General features: G+C 47.3%; 1 protein-coding gene across 1 annotated transcript in view; it reads right to left on the bottom strand.

Annotated features, from left to right (window-relative positions):
- The window catches only part of SCAMP1 (secretory carrier membrane protein 1), a 71,262-nt gene that overhangs the window by 6,911 nt on the left and 43,870 nt on the right, over positions 1–20,481 (bottom strand). Inside the window, exons 2-8 of the mRNA XM_075325655.1 lie at positions 17,317–17,394; positions 16,275–16,376; positions 13,556–13,667; positions 11,738–11,866; positions 7,123–7,282; positions 5,456–5,557; positions 4,093–4,210 (exon numbers count right to left, since the gene is read on the bottom strand). Coding sequence (XP_075181770.1) covers positions 4,093–4,210; positions 5,456–5,557; positions 7,123–7,282; positions 11,738–11,866; positions 13,556–13,667; positions 16,275–16,376; positions 17,317–17,394 — 801 coding nt within the window. The remainder of the gene's footprint in view (positions 1–4,092; positions 4,211–5,455; positions 5,558–7,122; positions 7,283–11,737; positions 11,867–13,555; positions 13,668–16,274; positions 16,377–17,316; positions 17,395–20,481) is intronic.

Below are 20,481 nucleotides of genomic sequence, written 5' to 3'. Positions count from 1 at the left end.
TGCCTATACACCCCCCGTGCATCACGGGCTCCTCAGTTTTGGTGCAAAAGCAAGAAGGAGGAAAAGTTATAAATTGGTTTAAAGTAAATTCAATCCGAAGGAATTTCGGAGAACTGAAACCATTCAACATGAACAACATGTGTACACAAAGAACAACAGCCCGAAGGGAACAGGGGCGGGTGCTGGGTCTCCCAATTGGAGCTAGAAGAAAAGGAATTTACGGTAAGTTAACAAAATTCCCTTCTTCTTTGTCGCTCCATTGGGAGACCAGACAATTGGGACGTCCAAAAGCAGTCCCTGGGTGGGTAAAATAATACCTCGTAATAGAACCGTAAAACGTCCCTTTCCTACAGGTGGGCAACCGCCGCCTGAAGGACTTGCCTACCTAGGATGGCATCCGCCGAAGCATAGGTATGCACCCGATAGTGTTTCGTGAAAGTGTGCAGGCTCGACCAGGTAGCCGCCTGACACACCTACTGAGCCGTAGCCTGGTGCCGCAAAGCCCAGGACGCACCCACGGCTCTGGTAGAATGGGCTTTCAGCCCTGAGGGAACCGGAAGCCCAGAAGATCGGTAAGCTTCGAGAATTGGTTCCTTGATCCACCGAGCCAGGGTTGATTTGGAAGCTTGTGACCCTTTACGCTGGCCAGCGACAAGGACAAAGAGTGCATCCGAGCGGCGCAGGGGCGCCGTACGAGAAATGTAGAGTCTGGGTGCTCTCACCAGATCTAACAAGTGCAAATCCTTTTCACACTGGTGAACTGGATGAGGACAAAAAGAGGGTAAGGAGATATCCTGATTGAGATGAAAGGGGGATACCACCTTAGGGAGAAATTCCGGAACCGGACGCAGAACCACCTTGTCCTGGTGAAACACCAGGAAGGGGGCTTTGCATGACAGCGCCGCTAGCTCAGACACTCTCCGAAGTGATGTGACTGCTACTAGGAAGACCACTTTCTGCGAAAGGCGTGAGAGAGAAATATCCTTCATTGGCTCGAAAGGTGGTTTCTGAAGAGCCATCAGCACCCTGTTCAGATCCCAGGGTTCTAACGGCCGCTTGTAAGGAGGGACTATGTGAGCAGTTTTAGGTCCAGAACAGGACGGAAGGATCCGTCCTTTTTCGGTACCACAAACAAGTTGGAGTAAAAACCGTGACCCTGTTGCTGAAGAGGAACAGGGATCACCACTCCTTCCGCCTTCAGAGTGCACACCGCCTGAAGAAGAGCATCGGCTCTCTCGGGGGGCGGAGATGTTCTGAAAAATCGAGTCGGAGGACGAGAGCTGAACTCTATCCTGTAACCGTGGGATAGAATGTCTCTCACCCATCGGTCTTTTACCTGTGGCAGCCAGGCGTCGCAAAAGCGGGAAAGCCTGCCACCGACCGAGGATGCGGTGTGAGGAGGCCGAAAGTCATGAGGAGGCCGCCTTGGGAGCGGTTCCTCCGGCGGTCTTTTTAGGACGTGACTTAGACCGCCATGAATCTGAGTTCCTCTGATCCTTTTGAGGCCTTTTGGACGAGGAGAACTGAGACCTTCCCGCGGGCCGAAAGTACCGAAACCTCGATTGTACCTTCCGTGGTTGAGGTCTGTTTGGTTTGGACTGGGGTAAGGATGAGTCCTTTCCCTTGGATTGTTTAATGATTTCATCCAATCGCTCACCAAACAGGCGGTCGCCAGAAAATGGCAAACCGGTTAAGAACTTTTTGGAAGCGGAGTCTGCTTTCCATTCACGTAGCCACATGGCCCTGCGGACTGCCACCGAATTGGCGGATGCTACCGCCGTACGGCTCGTAGAGTCCAGGACAGCATTAATGGCGTAGGACGCAAACGCCGACGCCTGAGAGGTTAAGGACACCACTTGCGGAGCAGATGTACGTGTGACTGCATTAATCTGCGCATGACAAGCTGAGATAGCTTGGAGTGCCCAGACGGCTGCAAATGCTGGAGCAAAAGACGCGCCGATAGCTTCATAGATGGATTTCAACCATAGCTCCATCTGTCTGTCAGTGGCATCCTTGAGTGAAGCCCCATCTTCCACTGCTACTATGGATCTAGCCGCCAGTCTGGCGACTGGAGGATCCACCTTGGGACACTGAGCCCAGCCCTTGACAACGTCAGGGGGGAAGGGATAACGTGTATCCTTAAGGCGCTTGGAAAAACGCTTATCTGGACAAGCTCGGTGTTTCTGGACTGCCTCTCTGAAGTCAGAGTGATCCAGAAACATACTCAATGTACGCTTGGGAGACCTGAAACGGAATTTCTCCTGCTGAGAAGCTGACTCCTCAATTGTAGGAGCTGGTGGAGAAATATCCAACACCTGATTGATGGTTGCTATAAGGTCATTCACTATGGCGTCACCATCAGGTGTATCCAGGTTGAGAGCGGTCTCAGGATCAGAATCCTGATCTGCTACCTCCGCTTCATCATCCAGAGAGTCCTCCTGCTGAGACCCTGAACAGTGTAATGAAGTCGAGTGAATTTCCCAGCGAGCCCGCTTAGGCGGCCTGGGACTGCGGTCCATGTCAGAGACCTCACCCTGGGACCCATGGGTCACCCCAGGAGCACTTTGCTGCTCCAATTGAGGGGGGCCTGGGGTCAATGATTGAACAGTGCCCGGGGCCTGAGTCACCGGTCTGGACTGTAAGGCTTCTAGTATCCTAGCAGACCATTTATCCATACTCTCAGACAGTTTGTCAGCAAACACTGCAAACTCCGTCCCTGTCACCTGGACAGTGGTAGCAGGTGGTTCCACCTGGGCCACCAGTAGCAGAGGCTCCGGCTGAGTAAGTGCCACAGGGGCCGAGCATTGCACACAATGAGGGTCAGTGGAACCTGCCTGTAGTATAGCCGCACATGAGGTACAGGTTGCAAAGTAAGCCTGTGCTTTGGCACCCTTGCTTTTTGCGGACGACATGCTGTTGTCTCCTCTGAGTACAATCCAGGAGGGTATATAGCCAAAAATCAACAGTGCGACCGTACAGTGTAAATGTATAGCATATAAGCATATATATATATGAACACTCCGTCACTCAGTGGGGCCAGCACCTCAGGTGCTGCTTACCGACCGCTCAAAGCGGTTGTGTGATCACCAGATTCCCTGCCTGGGCCTCCCAGAGCCTGTTGTCTCTCCTCTCCAGCGTCAGAAGTGCTGACAGGAATGGCTGCCGGTGTTCTGTGGGGAGGAGGGGGCCGTGGGCGTGCCCTAGAAAGTGCGGGAATCTGGAGCCCCACTGTGCTCAGTGAGGGGGGAGGAGGATACAAAGTATGCTCCAGCCCTCAGCGCTGACGTCCTGTGCAGCGTCCTGCCCTTCCCCTGACTGACAGGCCTGGGGGCGGGAATATGCGATACTAGGCCGCAAAAGCCGGGGACTAAAGTTAGAAGCGCGGCCGGCATATAAGCGCGGCCGGCGCGGTAGTCCCCGGCGCACTAACACACCCAGCAGTGCTGCAGTGTATATGGCACAAGCGCTCCATGCGCGGTCCCCACGGGGACACAGAGTACCTCACAGTAGCAGGGCCTTGTCCCTGACGATACCCGGCTCCTGTCCAGCAGATTCCCCAGGGGCTGCGGAGGGAGCACGGTCCCAGTGCCTTGAGACCGATTAGGATCCCACTTCACCCACTGCCCATTAAGGGATGGGGAAGGAAAACAGCATGTGGCTCCTGCCTATGTACCCGCAATGGGTACCTCAACCTTAACAGCACCGCCGACCAGAGTGGGGTGAGAAGGGAGCATGCTGGGGGCCCTGTTATGGGCCCTCTTTTCTTCCATCCGACATAGTCAGCAGCTGCTGCTGACTAAGATGTGGAGCTATGCGTGGATGTCAGCCTCCTTCGCACAAAGCATAAAAACTGAGGAGCCCGTGATGCACGGGGGGTGTATAGGCAGAAGGGGAGGGGCTTTACACTTTTAAGTGTAATACTTTGTGTGGCCTCCGGAGGCAGAAGCTATACACCCAATTGTCTGGGTCTCCCAATGGAGCGACAAAGAAATATCCTTTTTATTCCTTGTGAGTGCAACAAATTTTTAAAAGTAGATTAATACAGAAATATTTTGTTAAGTATATTCATATTCCTTTATGTCGCACACATACCTTTTTAAACATCGCTAGTGATACTACTGCAGAACCCGTGAAAAGGGCGGCAATCAGAATCATCATGATCCCCACGGGAATATTTTCATTTAGAGCCGTTAGTGCAGAAATCCATCCGCTGCAAAACACAACAGCAGCGATTAGGCCGCCAGTCATCACATTACACCGCTAGAAATGGCACTGCTCTACTGACATTATTGATCTACTCGCTAACCAGGGCGTATCAGATGAACGGAGAAGTAAATATTCACATTGGGAATTACAATTATTGTAATTCTCCCCAACTACATTAATCTTACACAGGTCGATGGTCAATACTCGGCACCTGTATGCGCCAGATATAAAAGACAGAGCTCTAAAAGTCATCCTGCATTTCAGGTTATTCCTTTATGATGTTCACCAGTATCCGATTGCTGGGGATCACCAGTATCCGATTGCTGGGGATCACCAGTATCCGATTGCTGGGGATCACCAGTATCCGATTGCTGGGGATCACCAGTATCCGATTGCTGGGGATCACCAGTATCCGATTGCTGGGGATCACCAGTATCCGATTGCTGGGGATCACCAGTATCCGATTGCTGGGGATCACCAGTATCCGATTGCTGGGGATCACCAGTATCCGATTGCTGGGGATCACCAGTATCCGATTGCTGGGGATCACCAGTATCCGATTGCTGGGGATCACCAGTATCCGATTGCTGGGGATCACCAGTATCCGATTGCTGGGGATCACCAGTATCCGATTGCTGGGGATCACCAGTATCCGATTGCTGGGGATCACCAGTATCCGATTGCTGGGGATCACCAGTATCCGATTGCTGGGGATCACCAGTATCCGATTGCTGGGGATCACCAGTATCCGATTGCTGGGGATCACCAGTATCCGATTGCTGGGGATCACCAGTATCCGATTGCTGGGGATCACCAGTATCCGATTGCTGGGGATCACCAGTATCCGATTGCTGGGGATCACCAGTATCCGATTGCTGGGGATCACCAGTATCCGATTGCTGGGGATCACCAGTATCCGATTGCTGGGGATCACCAGTATCCGATTGCTGGGGATCACCAGTATCCGATTGCTGGGGATCACCAGTATCCGATTGCTGGGGATCACCAGTATCCGATTGCTGGGGATCACCAGTAGCAACTGGATGTAAAAGAGCCATACACTGTATAGTGTCCATTTTTCGAGAACGGCAATTCGCGTCATTACACGGTGTATGGAGCTGCGCTGCTTCTGCTTCATAGAATTTCTGGATCGGATATCAGCTGATCATTGAGAGCGCCGGGTGTCAGGTCACATCAACATCAGATCGGACTAATCTGTATAAATCAGAACAAAAAGTGTGTTTCTTACCAGTTACCCCATCCTTTAAACCCCGCCGCCTGTAGGACGTGCACAGCAAACTGACAGATGTACACAAAGAAGAACACAAAGAACCTGAAGGAACTGTCGCTCCTGTAAAAACAAGCAAGTATATGACCATTAGCACGACAAAAAAAAAATTCAACGTCAAAGAGTGCATAGAAGAGAACGGGATAATCCGTCAACATTTCCCCTCCCAGTCTGCCCTCCCTTCCACGATACAGGAGTAGACTATCCAGCCACAAAGTCATGATGATAAAAACAAAATCTTTTAGCTCCAGTCCTAAGGCGCAAATATCCAGCCGGGCAGTCAAGTAACAAAAATGCAATGCCACTACAAATGAGTTTATGCAAAATGCAGTCAAAAAACCTGACTGAGGGGATAAGATTGTCATTTTGGCCTCGGTCGGTGTCATTTTTTGCTGTATAGAAAACCGATGACGACTTTGCCAATATGGAACATGCCTTTAACATAGTGGCCTATTGGCGAGGTAGAATTTCGTCAGGGCACATCATGGATGCTACTAGTACAATCTTATATAATTGGACGCATTTACTAAAAAGGAGAAGCCCTTTAAGTTTAGTAAATCTCACAGCCCATATTAAAGAAGCCAGAAATTGCGCAGCCCTAGAGTATATTCTGCTATATATGCAGAAACCTTAACACTGTATATACATGGATTTGTGCCATGTGATAAAGCAAAAAAATGTATCACATTCACAAGCCAAGAAAAAAATAAATGTGTTTTCAGTTTGAAGGCAGCGTGCCGTCTGTCTGCGGTATGGGCAGAACTGGAAATCATCTACTAACGCTGAGCACGAGATTTACTCAAAGGAAGCAACCGATTTATAGACAGATGTGACTATAAAAAAAAATTGAAATAAAAAGTGATAAAACTTTCCAAAAGAGCAAAAAAGCTGCACACTGGCAGCCATAGATGTAGATTACATATGTATTCTCCTTTCCCTCTGTATCTCTGTATCCCTAGTGCTCCCCTCCAGTACGCCTTCATTTCTGAGTACACATCTCGTATACCTCAAGGGACCACTGGAACCAATCATTGCCCTAAGTATTACAACGCACAAAAGCGCTGTGGCCAGTGATTGTCTGCAGCAGTCATGAAGGGTTTTTTGGGACATAACCTCCACAATCAAGGCTGGAGCCTAGCAGGCAACACTGAAATCACAGAGATAAACTGTAAGTATAAAGAAGATTATTAAAGGAGTTGTCCATATTCTGATAAGTCTACAGTTATTCTATGTGCACATCGTACACTGTCAGGATTCACCTGTATTGCCAGTGAGTGAGTGGGCAGGCACGTGACCACAATTTGCATTATTCTGGTCATATTCTGACTAGACGTGCCTGGCTTATCTCAATATAAATGAAGTATGAGAAGCCTAGCATGTCATGTCTAGTTGGAATGTGACTAATTGGTTACGTGTGATCACGTGATAGTCCACGTGGTCTCCGGCAATTCAGGTGAATCCTGACAGTGTGCACACTGGATACTATCCAAATCCAAAAATCTGCAGGCAAATAGAGTGACTTGAAGACTTATCAGAAGACTGGACAACCCTTTGAATTATTACTTGTATGCAGCTTTTTTGTTATCTTGAAAAACCCCTATAACAAGCAGCAGAAAACATGATGTTACCTGAAGGCTCCATATAGTGGTCTGTACCAGCAAACAAAGGAGCATGGTGTGAAAAGCAAAAACCACAGGATGGCCAATCCAAAGTCAACGCCTCGACTTGTATCGACGCAGAACCACGCCAGACAGCCAAAGATATTTACAAAGAGGGTGACCGTATGGACTGCGGGAAAAGAGAACAGGGTTAATATATAAGATGGTAGGAACTAACTCTAGCCAAGGGCGACTTCATGCCGTTTTACATCCAGATGTAAGAATGGTATAATAAAAAATACATTTTTAAGAGATGGGCATCTTTGGCAAAAGTTAAAAAATGTGCTGAGTCCCTGTATGCCAAAAGGCTTTATTCTTATATACACACACACACACATCACTAAATCAAAATGAAAAGGTCCAAAAATGTACTTTTATGAGTCAAAGGCAGAGCAAAAAGTCATATGCAAACCATCTGTACGATCGGGATTCTCCATAAAACGTGTTAGACTTGGCTCAAAAATGCCTAAAAATGTGCCGTAATATGGGCTCTGAAAGCAGGAACACCTCGAAAGAAGAGCAATACACGTCATCTACATTCATAGACAGACTGAATGGCGTTTGGAGGATCCTATACTCATACACAGGCACTGCGAAGCTCTCCTGTCATGGCGAAGCTCACACGAGCATACAAAAACTAGTCCGATTCTTATCAAGAAAAAAAACCAGATTATTTTTAACCCCTTCACGACCGGCCGATTTTTCGATTTCCGTTTTTTTTTTTTTTGCCATTCTTTTTCTGAGACACGTAACTTTTTTATTTTTGAGTCAATATGGTCATGTGAGGTCTCATTTTTTGCGGAATGAGCTGTACTTTTAAATGAAACCATAAGTTTTACCATATAGTGTACTGGAAAACGGCAAAAAAAATCCAAATGCAGAAAAATTTCAAAAAAAGTGCGATAGCACTATTGTTTTTGAGATATTTTATTCACTGTGTTCACTATATGGTAAAACTGATGTGTGGGTGTGATGCCTCAGGTTAGTGCAAGTTCGTAGACACCAAACATGTATAGGTTTACTTTTATATAAGGGGTTAAAAAAAAAACGAAAGTTTGACCGAAAAAAGTGGCGCACGTTTTACACCATATTCCGTGACTCGTAGCGTTCTCATTTTTCGGGATCTATGGCTCAGTGACGGCTAATTTTTTGCGTCTCGAGCTGACTTTTTAACGGTACCATTTTTGCGCAGATGCTACGTTTTGATTGCCTCTTATAGCATTTTGCGCAAAAGTTGTGGCGACGAAAAAAACGTCGTTTTGGCGTTTGGAATTTTTTGCCGCTACGCCGTATACTGATCAGATTAATTGATTTTATATTTTGATAGATCGGGCGTTTCTGAACGCGGCAATACCAAATGTGTGTATATTTTTTATTTTTTTAACCCTTTAATTTTCAATGGGGCGAATGGGGGGTGATTTGAACTTTTAGGTTTTTTTGTTTTTCTTTAATTTAAAACTTTTTTTTTAACTTTTTTTTTTTATTTTACTAGTCCCCTTAGGGGGCTATTGCGATCAGCATTCCGATATTTCTGCACTATCTGCTGATCACAGCTATACAGCTGTAAACAGCAGATACGCTCTCTTTCTCTTTTGCTGTGCCGCTAGCACAGCGAAAGCGAAAGCAATTCATGTGTAGTACAGGAGTCATCACATGACCCTGTGCTACCATGACAACTATCGGAAGTCAAGTGATCGCGTCACGTGACTTCCGGTATCGGGCGGTAAGTAAAAGTTTACCACGATCGCGCTTATAATGGCGCTGTCGCATATTGACAGCGCCATTTAAGGGGTTAAACGGCACGAGCAGATAACGATTCTGCTCGTGCCTAGCAGGCACACATCTCAGCTGTGAAAATCAGCTGAGATGTGCGCCGATCGCGGCATGCTGCTGCCGGCAGACCGCGGGCAGTAACATTATGACTGCTAGGACGTAATTTTACGGTCCGCGGTCGTTAAGGGGTTAATCTGTATTGTCATTAATTTTTTACATCTGTGTGATATCCATTTTTAAATAATAAAAAACAAATTATACAAAAACAAAAAACACTATGTTCTCCGTTAAATGGGTTGTCCAATCCCTTCTCATCCCTCATCTATGGCCTCAAGTATAAAAAAACCTTCTACAGTGGAACCTCGGTTTAGGAGTATTTCACCATACGAGCAGAGCTGGTTGTAAATTTGTAACTCCGTTTACGAAGAATGCTTTGCCGTACGAGCAAATACTCACCGGACACGCACTTCCGGTTCCGTACTTTAACCGCGCTCTGACTCGCTCTTGCAGTCTGCACAAACACATATTATGCTCACCTTAACCTTCCGTTCTATCGCCGGCCTCATGGTTCTTGTAGTTCGCAGGTACAGGATGTGTATCGTGTAACCATCGCGACGATGGAGGAACTTCCGCTGTCAGTCGCTACTCAAAGGCAGTGCGCTGGACAATCAGAGGCAAGCGGCTCCTGCCTTTGACGTCAGCGCTCTGGCAGCGTAAGCTCTGGCAGCGTAAGCTCCGGCATCGGGTGCGATGGTTACCCGATACACATCCTGTACCGGCGAACTACAAGAACCATGAGGCCGGCGATGGAACGGAAGGTAAGGTGAGCATAGTGTGTGTGTGTGTGTGTGTGTGTACACACGTGTTTCTTTGTGTTTGTGAATGTGTGGAATGGCACAATAGGGGACCAGGCTAGGACACTGAACAAGTTGTGGAACGAATTGTCTGAGCTTGCATGGTTTCCTATGGAAATTTTGCTTTGCTAGACGAGTAACTTGGTAAACAAGCACACTCCCAGAACGGATTGTTCTCGTAAACCAAGGTTCCACTGTACTTCGCTCTGCTTCCGGCGTGGTTCCAGTAGTCCCTGTGCGCACGTTCCTAGGACTCACGTGAGGTTACAACATCAAGCGAGCCCTGTGGCCAACCACTGCAGCATCTCTCCCCCACCTTTGGACAGATGGGTAATCAACAGTTAGTGAGCAGCAGCCGCAGATCTCATTTCTTGTTGATTACTCATACATCTAAAGGTGGACAGAGAGAAGCCGGCAGTGACTGGGATGTAACAACCTCACGTGAGCCCTGGGAACATGTGTGCTGGGACTACTGGAACTGTGCCGCCAGCAGAGGGCACTATAAGCTTTTTTTATTTTAAAAGGAGCAAACATGGGGAATGAGGAGGGGTTGTCCAGGTAGTGGAAATGTATCTGACAATCGGATGCAGTATAGGATCCGATTTTTTGTGTGCACTTATACACTTGAACGGGTGAGTCTCATCCAAAATACGGAAAACAGTAAATAATGCACCCTGCGATGCCTCAGAAAAGTTCAGGACTTTAAGCACCTTACATAATCTGAGTGTAAGCTTAGAGATCATCAAGGGTTCCAAATAATTTTTAACATATAAAAGTCAAAAAGTTAAAAATTATCTAGTGCTCATCAGAAAATGTAGGAGTGGAGGGGGTTTGTAGGAGGGGATCCAAAAGACAATTTCTGAAGCAATTCTCCTAACCTGTGGAGATCTCAGTGGTTGGACCTTTCCTATAATCATACGATAAAAACAAGTGATATGCCACAATATCTGGAGATAAAATGTGTCTTTACATTTGAAAGTCCTCTGATACACTGTGTCCTGTACCTAACCCTAAAGACTCTGTAGTCCTCAACAAAGGAAATGATTTACAAAATTCACAGGGGGCGAAACAGAAATCTCACACACCAGTTTTTCCATAGCATCCAAAGCAGAAATCTGAGGTAGAGTCTAAAGGTCCCCATATACTAAAGTCAACGGATATCGGCAGCATTGGCCACGGTCTAATGTGTATTGAAGTCTCCCGACTCTTCTCCAACACATTCTCGGAAGGGAAAGAATCTGTCTTGTTGAGTTTCTAGTGGCCATTCCTTTAATTCTCTGGAAGAAAAGCCTGAGGCATCCGGAGAAACAGAGGAGTATTCAGTCAAGGTGAGCGTTCCTGTGTATAGGAGAGTCAGGGGAGGCAGCCGGCAGCCAAAACGACAGCTATCTAATGTGTCTAGGGGCGCTCAGACTTGAGCCATGGATGTGCATATTGAAAAGCCATAGATCTGCATGAAGATTAACCCAATTTCATTGGGCATCTGACACCTTTTCTCATCTTAAAAGTGACTACTTTTTTTTTTCCTACGGATTTTACTGTAAGCCTCCACTTAGTGAACGGCAATATCAAAATAGAAAGGTCTATGGTAGTTACGTGCATGTCTGCGCAAAATTCATGCTAAAATTTGACTACAACTTTCTGCAGTGTGAACATACCCTTATAATTCCAATTGGAAATGATGGTCCTGAACTGAACATTGTAATATGAGAAAGTTCTGTACGTTACTATATGTTAGGGTTTACCAAATGAAAAAGATACCACTGGAAATGACAAAGCGTTTCTACCTAATCTAATAGTCTATAGCATCCAATATTCCCCTCGGTGCACTGTTCTATTTTCAGATCGGATTCTGCGTGTAACAATATATCTCGGCGGGAGACCCACTTTAGAAAAACTTCGTGTCTATTGTTTGTAGGAGACATACTAGCGGGTGTCCGTATCATGCCAGCACTTACACATCCATAGATAGTACATAATCTTTACAGTTTTCTGAAATTCCACAGGAATATCCACTGAGAAATCTTGGTAAAAACATGGACCAACAGGAAAATTTGCCGGTAGGGGAGGCCAATTGTTCTTTCTTCCTGGAATATAAAAAAATACAGGAACAAACAAGATGTTATTTGATATTCAGTAAAGCTGCAATGAGATTAATGTGATCATGAAAACAGTGAGTCTCCAAACCGTGGATTAAAGGGAACCTGTCACTAGATTTGGCGACTATAAACTACGGCCACCACCAGTGAGCTCTTATATACAGCATTCCAGAATACTCTATATAAGAGACCAGGCTGCGCTGTAGAACACAAAAATCACTTTTATTATACTCACCTCCGGTCTGATGAGTGTCACTGCTCTCCGGTCCGGCGCCTCCGCTCTGCGGTGATCGCCGTCGTCCTCCTACCCAGCCCAGTATGGATGACGTGTCTTCCATCATCCACACAGGCTGGCATTGCAGTCCTGTGCAGGTGCATTTGGATTTGCCCTTCTCAAGAATTGTAATGCGCATGTGTGGGCGGTCTTTAACCTTACCTCCCACCTGTGCATTACAGTACTTTGATCTGCGCTGAGCAGGGGAGATCAAAGAGAGCATGCGCAGGACCACAATGCCGGCCTGTGTGGATGATGTAGGACATATCATCCACACTGGGTTGCCAAGAAGGTGGATGGCGATCGCTGCAGAGAGGAGGCGCCGGATCAGAGAGCAGCAACGCCCATCAGACCACCCCTAGTTGAGCATAATAAAAGTGATTTTTACATTCTACAGGAGCGGCCTGGGCTCTTATATAAAGTATTCTACAATGCTGTATATAAGAGCTCACTGCTGGTGGCCGCAGGTTATAGTCGCCAAATCTCACAGGTTCCCTTTAAGCTAGAACCTTTGTGCAATCACACAGGGAATCTATGAAATTACCAGGCTATGTGACACATCACTGCTCTCACTTGCCCCCAACTTACCTTGTAAGTAGACTTGACACACAAACTAATTTGCAAAATTAATTTTAGGTCCAGTATGTAGTTAGGATAGGTCATCAATGCATGACCTATGAGGTTGTAACACCAGGCACCACCGCCGTCGGCCTGAACTACTTGGATGTGGAGCTATACAGCATCGACAGAATGGTGGCCACAACCAAGTACTGCACATCCACCCCCTATTAATTTGATTTGGGGGGGGTGAAGCAGCACTCGAGGCCACTATACAGACGACGAAGCATCTCCACAACTGAGCAGTTACAGCTGGAGGCGGAAGCTCCAGGACCAGCTGATCGGCGTGCCAAGGGCAGCACCTTCTCCAATCAGACATTGATTATCTATCCTAAGGACAGGTCAGCAATGTTTAAAGTCCCAGATAATCCCTTTAATGTTATTCACTTTTTCTGTCAGTAGTTTTAATATTCTAGTTGCCAATTTTTGGTTTGATTGTACCTTTTTAGCTAAATTCATATAGTTCTCCTGGCAAAACCATAATATTACTTTTTTCTGTGATACTTGTGCCTTACGTACAATCAGCAGTCATGATAGAAATAAAAAAAGTTGACCAGGATTAGAAAACATGGCCGCTCTCTGGCGATCGTGCCACACTGGTCCAGGGGTTGTGTCTCATACAGCAGTTTGGCTGCAATGAGAAGAAAGGAGGCTACATGGGATACCAGACATCACCCAACGATAAGTGTGGCACTATTTTGGCAAGAATTCAGCTATAATTTTTCTGATCCTGAACAAGCTCTTTAACCAAAAACCCTACGTGGGCATCCATAAGGGTCACTCGCCTCCTGGCTGGTTCAGGCTCTGAATCTCCCGCTCCCTGCGGTCTAGTTCTGCTGCTTTCCTTTCCAGTTCTTCCTGGCGCTTCAGAAGCTCGGCCTGGGTGATCGCATGTTCCTTAAGAAAAATGGAATTTAAGAAACAAAAAGTTAATGAAATTTGCTCTTTCATAATCTTTCACCAAAGATGATCTAAGAAGTCTCTGTACTAATAAAACAGGACAGCAACGATTAATGTCACCATTATAGCATCTACAGACCTCTGTGTATGGACTGGAAGAGTGGAGGTCACGCAACATTACATTTTGTGGTTGTTACTCAGCCACAACGAAAAACATGGCAATAGGAACCAACAGAGATAGGATTTTCCTTTATGTAGCATTTATACATTTACCTGCATGTACACACTTTAGAGAACGTATAGGAGTCACAGACTAAGCTGCAGGGTGTCGGTGGGCGAGTGACAGCAGCAAATTTAGCAATTAAAATTTGGGGCTATACTGATAATATGGCACCTCCCTGAGGTTGCCCTAATGCCTGAGGAGGAGTCATCCATATCTATGGAGTCTCGTCTCTTGTACGGTTTCAAATTAGTCCAGAGTATATTCATATGCAAGAGACCAAATTCAAATGTATGCTGGACAAATTTTAAGCCCCCAAACACATTCGAAAGCTGCAGGGCCGACGTCCGCACCCGGGCAAGTGCAGGAGCCCAGGACAGATGGGGGAGGCCCACTCGCCATCATAAAGGGTGCTGATCTATTCTGTGGCCCCAGAGCTGATTTCCAAAGACCACAGTGCTCGGGCCTTTGCTGGCTGCCGACACATTAAACTTACACTGCTGAACACTACGTGCACATGCACTGAGGGATGGTGATCACTTGTGGCCAGAGTTAGGGTATGTGCGCACGTTGCGTACTAGCCCAGCACCGTAAGGTGCGCTTCAGAGCGCAGCTGAAAAGCTCCGTTCTGAAGCGCATGGTGCCGGCGAGAACGTGCGCTCTGCCTGCAGCTCCTCCCATAGACAGAGCAGGAGCTGCCGGCAAAGCGCACGGAAGAAGTGACATGTCACTTCTTTTTGCGCAGCGCTTCGGCAGTAGCCGAAGCGCTGCGCTCTGAGACGCCACGTGCGCACGGCCCCTGCACAATCTCCATAGACTGTGCAGGGGACGCAGGACGCATGCAGTTACGCTGCGCTGCAAAGCGCAGCGTAACTGCATGAATTTACGCAACGTGCGCACATAACCTTAGTGAGCGATGTGCTCCTGGCACAGAGAGGAAAAGAGGAGATACAGTGCCAGCCAGTGTCCTCCAGTGCTGTATGCACCATCGGTAATGTCTATGCCCCCAGCCTCCCCTGTGATAGAGATAGATATAGATAGATATATACATCTATATCTCTATCTAATCCCCTATCTACCTAAAAAAAATATCTATATACCTCAAACATATAAATAAAAATTATAATATATATATATATATATATATATATATATATATATATTTATTTATTTATTTAATTTATTACACACACACACACACACACACACAGACACACACACACAGACACACACACACAGACACACACACACACAGACACACACACACAGACACACACACACACACACACCAGTCACATGCCTGGCGGGAGCTGAATGGGAAACAAGCGAGGATGTGAGTGAGCCTGCTGCCGGCTTCCCCATATTAAAATATCTCTAATGTGTCTGTGTATGACGTGTGAATCTATGTAGGTCAGTGTATATGCCTGTGTATGGATTTGTCTGTTTATATTTATTTTTGTGAATTTGTCTTCAAATATGTACATATGCCTGTATGTGTACATGTTTGTGAATGTGTGTACATGGGGCCCACTGAGACTCTGCCACCTGGGGCCCATGAAAGCCTGGAGCCGGCCCTGGATTGCTGTAATAATAAGCCATTGTTCAGCCGTCAGCCATCTTTCCTGACTCCTCCATTGACAGGAGCACTTGGTTTATCTCCCAGAGAAAATAATCGTTTATTGGAAATCTAACATGACAGATTCTTGTCTCCCAACATCATCTGTTGGTTAGGGTCAGGATGCCCCCATAGACAATAGCCTGAAATTGGAGGGTTCAACTAACTTTAGTCGATCTGGGCGCGCTCAACACACACCATCTGACGTCACCCACAAGTTTCCTATACATGACTTACATTCAGATACTCCATTTATTTTCTATTTTAAGGAGCAGAAAAAATAAATATCCCATAGGATATTCTACATAACTAATGCAAACAAAAGCAGAGGAGCGACACTGATAACGGCAGGGGATGTCTAGGCTTTGATATGGGTCAGTTTTCAAATGGAAGAGAAAATTCTGCTTTATGTGCTCGCTTTCTATCTCTGTTATAAAAGCAGTCATAATGTAATCTAGACGGACCCCACAACAATCAGTGGGGTCTCTCTGTATCAGTTACGCAATGGATCTGTTGTTGACATAATTCCATTTGTTTGCGCCTCGAAAAGTGAACAAAGTGTCCAAACGCAGAGATCAATGTTGTATTTTAGTTATATTTATTTTATGTGTTTGTAATATAAGGGCCCGTTGATGTTTGCGCTCGGACATGGTTAGCCTGCTCACATACATACATAATAGATCACGAGAGAGTCACATGGCTCTTTGCTATTTCAGCATTATTTACTAGGAGCGCTGACATTTCCCTGCCTCATTAGAGCACATACTACCTTTGCAATCTGTGTGTAAGCAGGAGGTTCCTCTGTTGGCTTCATTATGGCCGGCTGTGTGCTGGGAGCAGTCGTCGGCATTTTCGCTTTTGCTGGTTGCGGCTGAAGAAAAAAAAAAAAAGACAAAGAAGTTTTTCCCCAAAAAACTGCCCTAAAGTCTAAATTATGCCAACAAAACAATATACCGTAAGTCAACACAGTATATTCAACATAAAGATTGCACAAGGTGGGGCGCACCCTGGGACCCAGTGTTTCATCTGCCTGCAGCGCCTCCAACAGGAGAAATTAATGCCTATTCACATCAATGGGGCTATCCTTAGGGGCACTTTCCACACTATGACATCGCAGGTGCGATGTCGGTGGGGTCAAATCGAAAGTGATGCACATCCGGCCTCGCTGTCAATATCGGAGTATGTGAATCCTTTTTGAAACGATTAACGAGTGCAAAAGCGTCGTAATCGTATCATTGGTGTAGTGTCCAACATTTCCATAATTTCGCTGCAGCGACAGGTACGATGTTGTTCCTCGTTCCTGCGGCAGCACACATCGCTGTGTATGAAGCCGCAGGAGCGAGGAACATCAGCTTACCTGCGTTACCGCGGCTCACGGAGGCTATGCGGAAGGATGGAGATGGGTGGGATGTTTACGTCACGCTCATCTCCGCCCCTCCGCTTCTATTGGCCGCCTGCCGTGTGACGTTGCTGTGACGGCGCACAACCCGCCCCCTTAGGAAGGAGGCGGGTCGCCGGCCAGGACGACGTCGCAAGGCAGGTAAGTGCATGTGAAGCTACCGTAGCGATAATGTTTGCTACGGCAGCTATCACAAGAGATCGCATGTGCGACGGGGGCGGGGACTATCGAGCTCGGCATCGCAGCATCGGCTTGCGATGTCCTAGTGTGCAAAGTACCCCTTAGACTTCTTATACCGGGCCTTTGTGAATATGGATTTTCTAATATGGACTACCCCTTTAAAAAAATTTCTTTTATGTCCAAATATAATAATATAAATGCTTTACATATTCTATACCAGGGAAACACTTACTGTTTTGGAGTCTGAGAAGGGATTATATTCTTCTAACCCGGGGGGTGCATTTCTGGTCACCTGTGTGACGGATGGATCCTGTAAAAAATAAAAAAAAAAGTGTGATACACTGGATGTCAATCTTGGTAAAACGATACAAGGCAGTTATCAGAAGTGAATTTATATTCCCATGCCGGGTAAATTAATTGGCACATCACTAGTAGAAGCCATAAACGTATTCTCCAGCAGTCGCTCCGGCTAGCAGTGCGGGTATCAGTCTGCCAAGTCATCAGGAAAAAGCAGAATCAGGAATTTTGTTTGTACTCAATAGAGGCTGATGGAAAAAACAAAAACAAAACAAAAAAAAATAACTCCCAGTTAAAGGGGTTATCCGGCTTATTTTGACCTTTTTTTATTATTTCCCTATTGGGCTACATTGGGGCAGGTAAGTAAATAGAGACCACTTACCTGCGCTGCTGTCAGCCCCTCTCCCCCGGCTCAGAGTGGTCATGTGACAGCTCCTGCCGTGATTTTGCTGCTTCCGGTCATTTCATGTCAACATGGGCAGGACCATGTTGACATGCAAATCTGGAACAGCATGTTGCCGCCCTGCTGGGCTGTACAGTGCGTGGAGTCACCACCCCCATTCTCCGCACCCTCCCAAACATTCCCCCGCACCCCGTACTCTCCCCGCCAACACCGGGCCCCCTGCTTACAGTGCTTAGGATAGCAGGAGTGCCCGTGCAGTCTGTGTCCCACTCTAGCCCCACGGCTGCTCGCACTGCAGTATATCAGCAGCTTCTCACAGTGCGTGCAGCCGCGGGGATGACGAGCGCTGCTGGCAGGAAGTTAGATGAAATAATTACCTGCGGTGACGATCTCTTCCTCTGCCGACGTCACCGCTGTCACTGCCTTCTATGCCCGCCGCGTTCTCACGCCACGTCTCGCGGGCAGTCCGAGACTGTCACTAGCGGTGACGTCACGGGCTCTCGTGATACTGCTGAGAACGCAGCGGGCATAGAAGGCAGTGACGGCGCTGACGTCAGCAGTGCAGGAGATCGTCACAGTAGGTAATGATCTCATCTAACCTCCTGACGTCAGTGCTCGTCATCCCCTGCAGTGACCTGGGCTGACCTATTGATGTTAGCTCAGGTCACTGCATTACTCTCCCAGACAATGGGGAACATTCTGTTCTTCATTGACTGGGACATTGACTATGGTATGAATGTCGTGGGACCCCCTTATTGGATTACGCCGGACCCTGATTTTATTGTTCTTTTCAATAAATTGGTGAAAGAGGGAATGTTTTGGGGAGTGTTTTTTCAAATAAAACTTTCTTGTTGACTATTTTTTTTTTTTTTTTTATTATTACTAACTGGGTTGGTGATGTCAGGTATCTGATAGACGCTTGACATCACTAATGCCAGGGCTTAATGCCAGGTGACATTACACATCTGGCATCAACCCTATTTATTACCCCGTTTGCCACCGCACCAGGGCACGGGATGAGTTGGGGCGAAGCGCCAGGATTGGCACATCCAATGGATGCACCACTTCTGGGGCAGCTGTAGCCTGCTATTTTTAGGCTGGGGAGTGTTAAATAACAGTGGACCTCCCTAGTCTGAGAATACCAGACCACAGCTGTCCGCTTTACCTTGGCTGGTGATCCAATTTGGGGGGGACCCACATTTTTTGTTTTAAATTATTTATATAATTTAAAATAACAGAGTGAGGTGCCCTCTGTTTTGGATTACCAGCCAAGGTGAAGCTGCCAGCTGTGGTTTGTAGGCTGCAGCCGTCTGCTTTACCCTAGCTGGCTACAAAAGAAAGGGGAGACCCCACGTCATTTTTTTAAAATTATTTTTTGGCTAAATACAAGGCTAAGCACCCTTTAGTGCCACATGAAAGTCACTAAAGTGTGCCAGCTTAGAATATGCAGGGGGATCTATCTATCCATTATCTGTCTGTCTATCTATTCCTCTATTCATTCATTCATCCCTCTCTCTGTCTCTATATCTATCTATATATCTACTCATCTATTTATCTTATTTGCTGCTTCCGTTTTTTGCGGTCCGCAAAAAAACCCGGAAGGCACACGGATGCATACGTGAAAAAAAAACGGACCTTTTTTTGCGGACCTCAAAAACGGAACGGTCATGTGAACGTAGCCTACATGTGTTCCCTATGGGGGTAGGGGTCGGTACAGAACGATGGTGGTAGTGGGGGCTCGGTACAGAGCGCTGTGTGTGTGTGTGTGTAGGTGTGTGTGTGTGGGGGGGGGGGGGATGCAGAGGCCGATGTGTGTGGGGGGGTTGCAGAGGCCGATGTGTGGGGGGGGGTTGCAGAGGCCGATGTGGGGGGGGGGGGGGTTGCAGAGGCCGATGTGTGGGGGGGGTTGCAGAGGCCGATGTGGGGGGGGGGGTTGCAGAGGCCGATGTGGGGGGGGGGGGTTGCAGAGGCCGATGTGGGGGGGGGGGGTTGCAGAGGCCGATGTGGGGGGGGGGGGGGTTGCAGAGGCCGATGTGGGGGGGGGGGGGGGAGTTGCAGAGGCCGATGTGGGGGGGGGGGGGTTGCAGAGGCCGATGTGGGGGGGGGGTTGCAGAGGCCGATGTGAGGGGGGGTTGCAGAGGCCGATGTGGGGCTGCTATTTCCAATGCTAGAGTGATAACAGGTCAGGTGCTGGGGCAGAATACTGACAGGGAAGGTGTGTGTGCAGGGGGCGGGCAGGGGGCGAGGCTAGACACTGAGGCCGGGCGGTGCCAGCTCTGACCGGGAGGAGTGGCACAGGAAGAGGTCAGTTTGCTGGAGCTGAATGTAAACAAAGATCTGCAGAGAATAAAGGGATAATTCAAGAGGAACAACAGTTAGAAAACAAAAACTAACAATGTAGGGGTGATTTATATGACAATACAGCACAGAAACTGAAAAATGTTTGGTAAGCTAATGTCAGACAACTCCTTTAACAGTGAGGTACGGATTACCTGAAGTGGTTTGCCCCATGCTCTCTTCTGGAGCACACAGCTCCCCAGCCTCCTGCCTTCCTGATTGCCGGGGGCAGTGCGCTCCTGATTGATTCAGGTATATATGAGACAGCTCTTGGTCTCTGCAGTATCAGAGCACCATGGTGGGACTGTAACTACACAGAATTAGGAGTAAACAAGGTGCTCCAAGCAGTCTCTATGCAGC

The sequence above is a fragment of the Anomaloglossus baeobatrachus genome, chromosome 1, assembly GCF_048569485.1.
Source record: "Anomaloglossus baeobatrachus isolate aAnoBae1 chromosome 1, aAnoBae1.hap1, whole genome shotgun sequence".
Lineage (NCBI taxonomy): Eukaryota > Metazoa > Chordata > Amphibia > Anura > Aromobatidae > Anomaloglossus > Anomaloglossus baeobatrachus.
The sequence above is the reverse complement of the archived record's forward strand: the minus strand, read 5'-3'. Positions and strand labels throughout refer to the sequence as shown.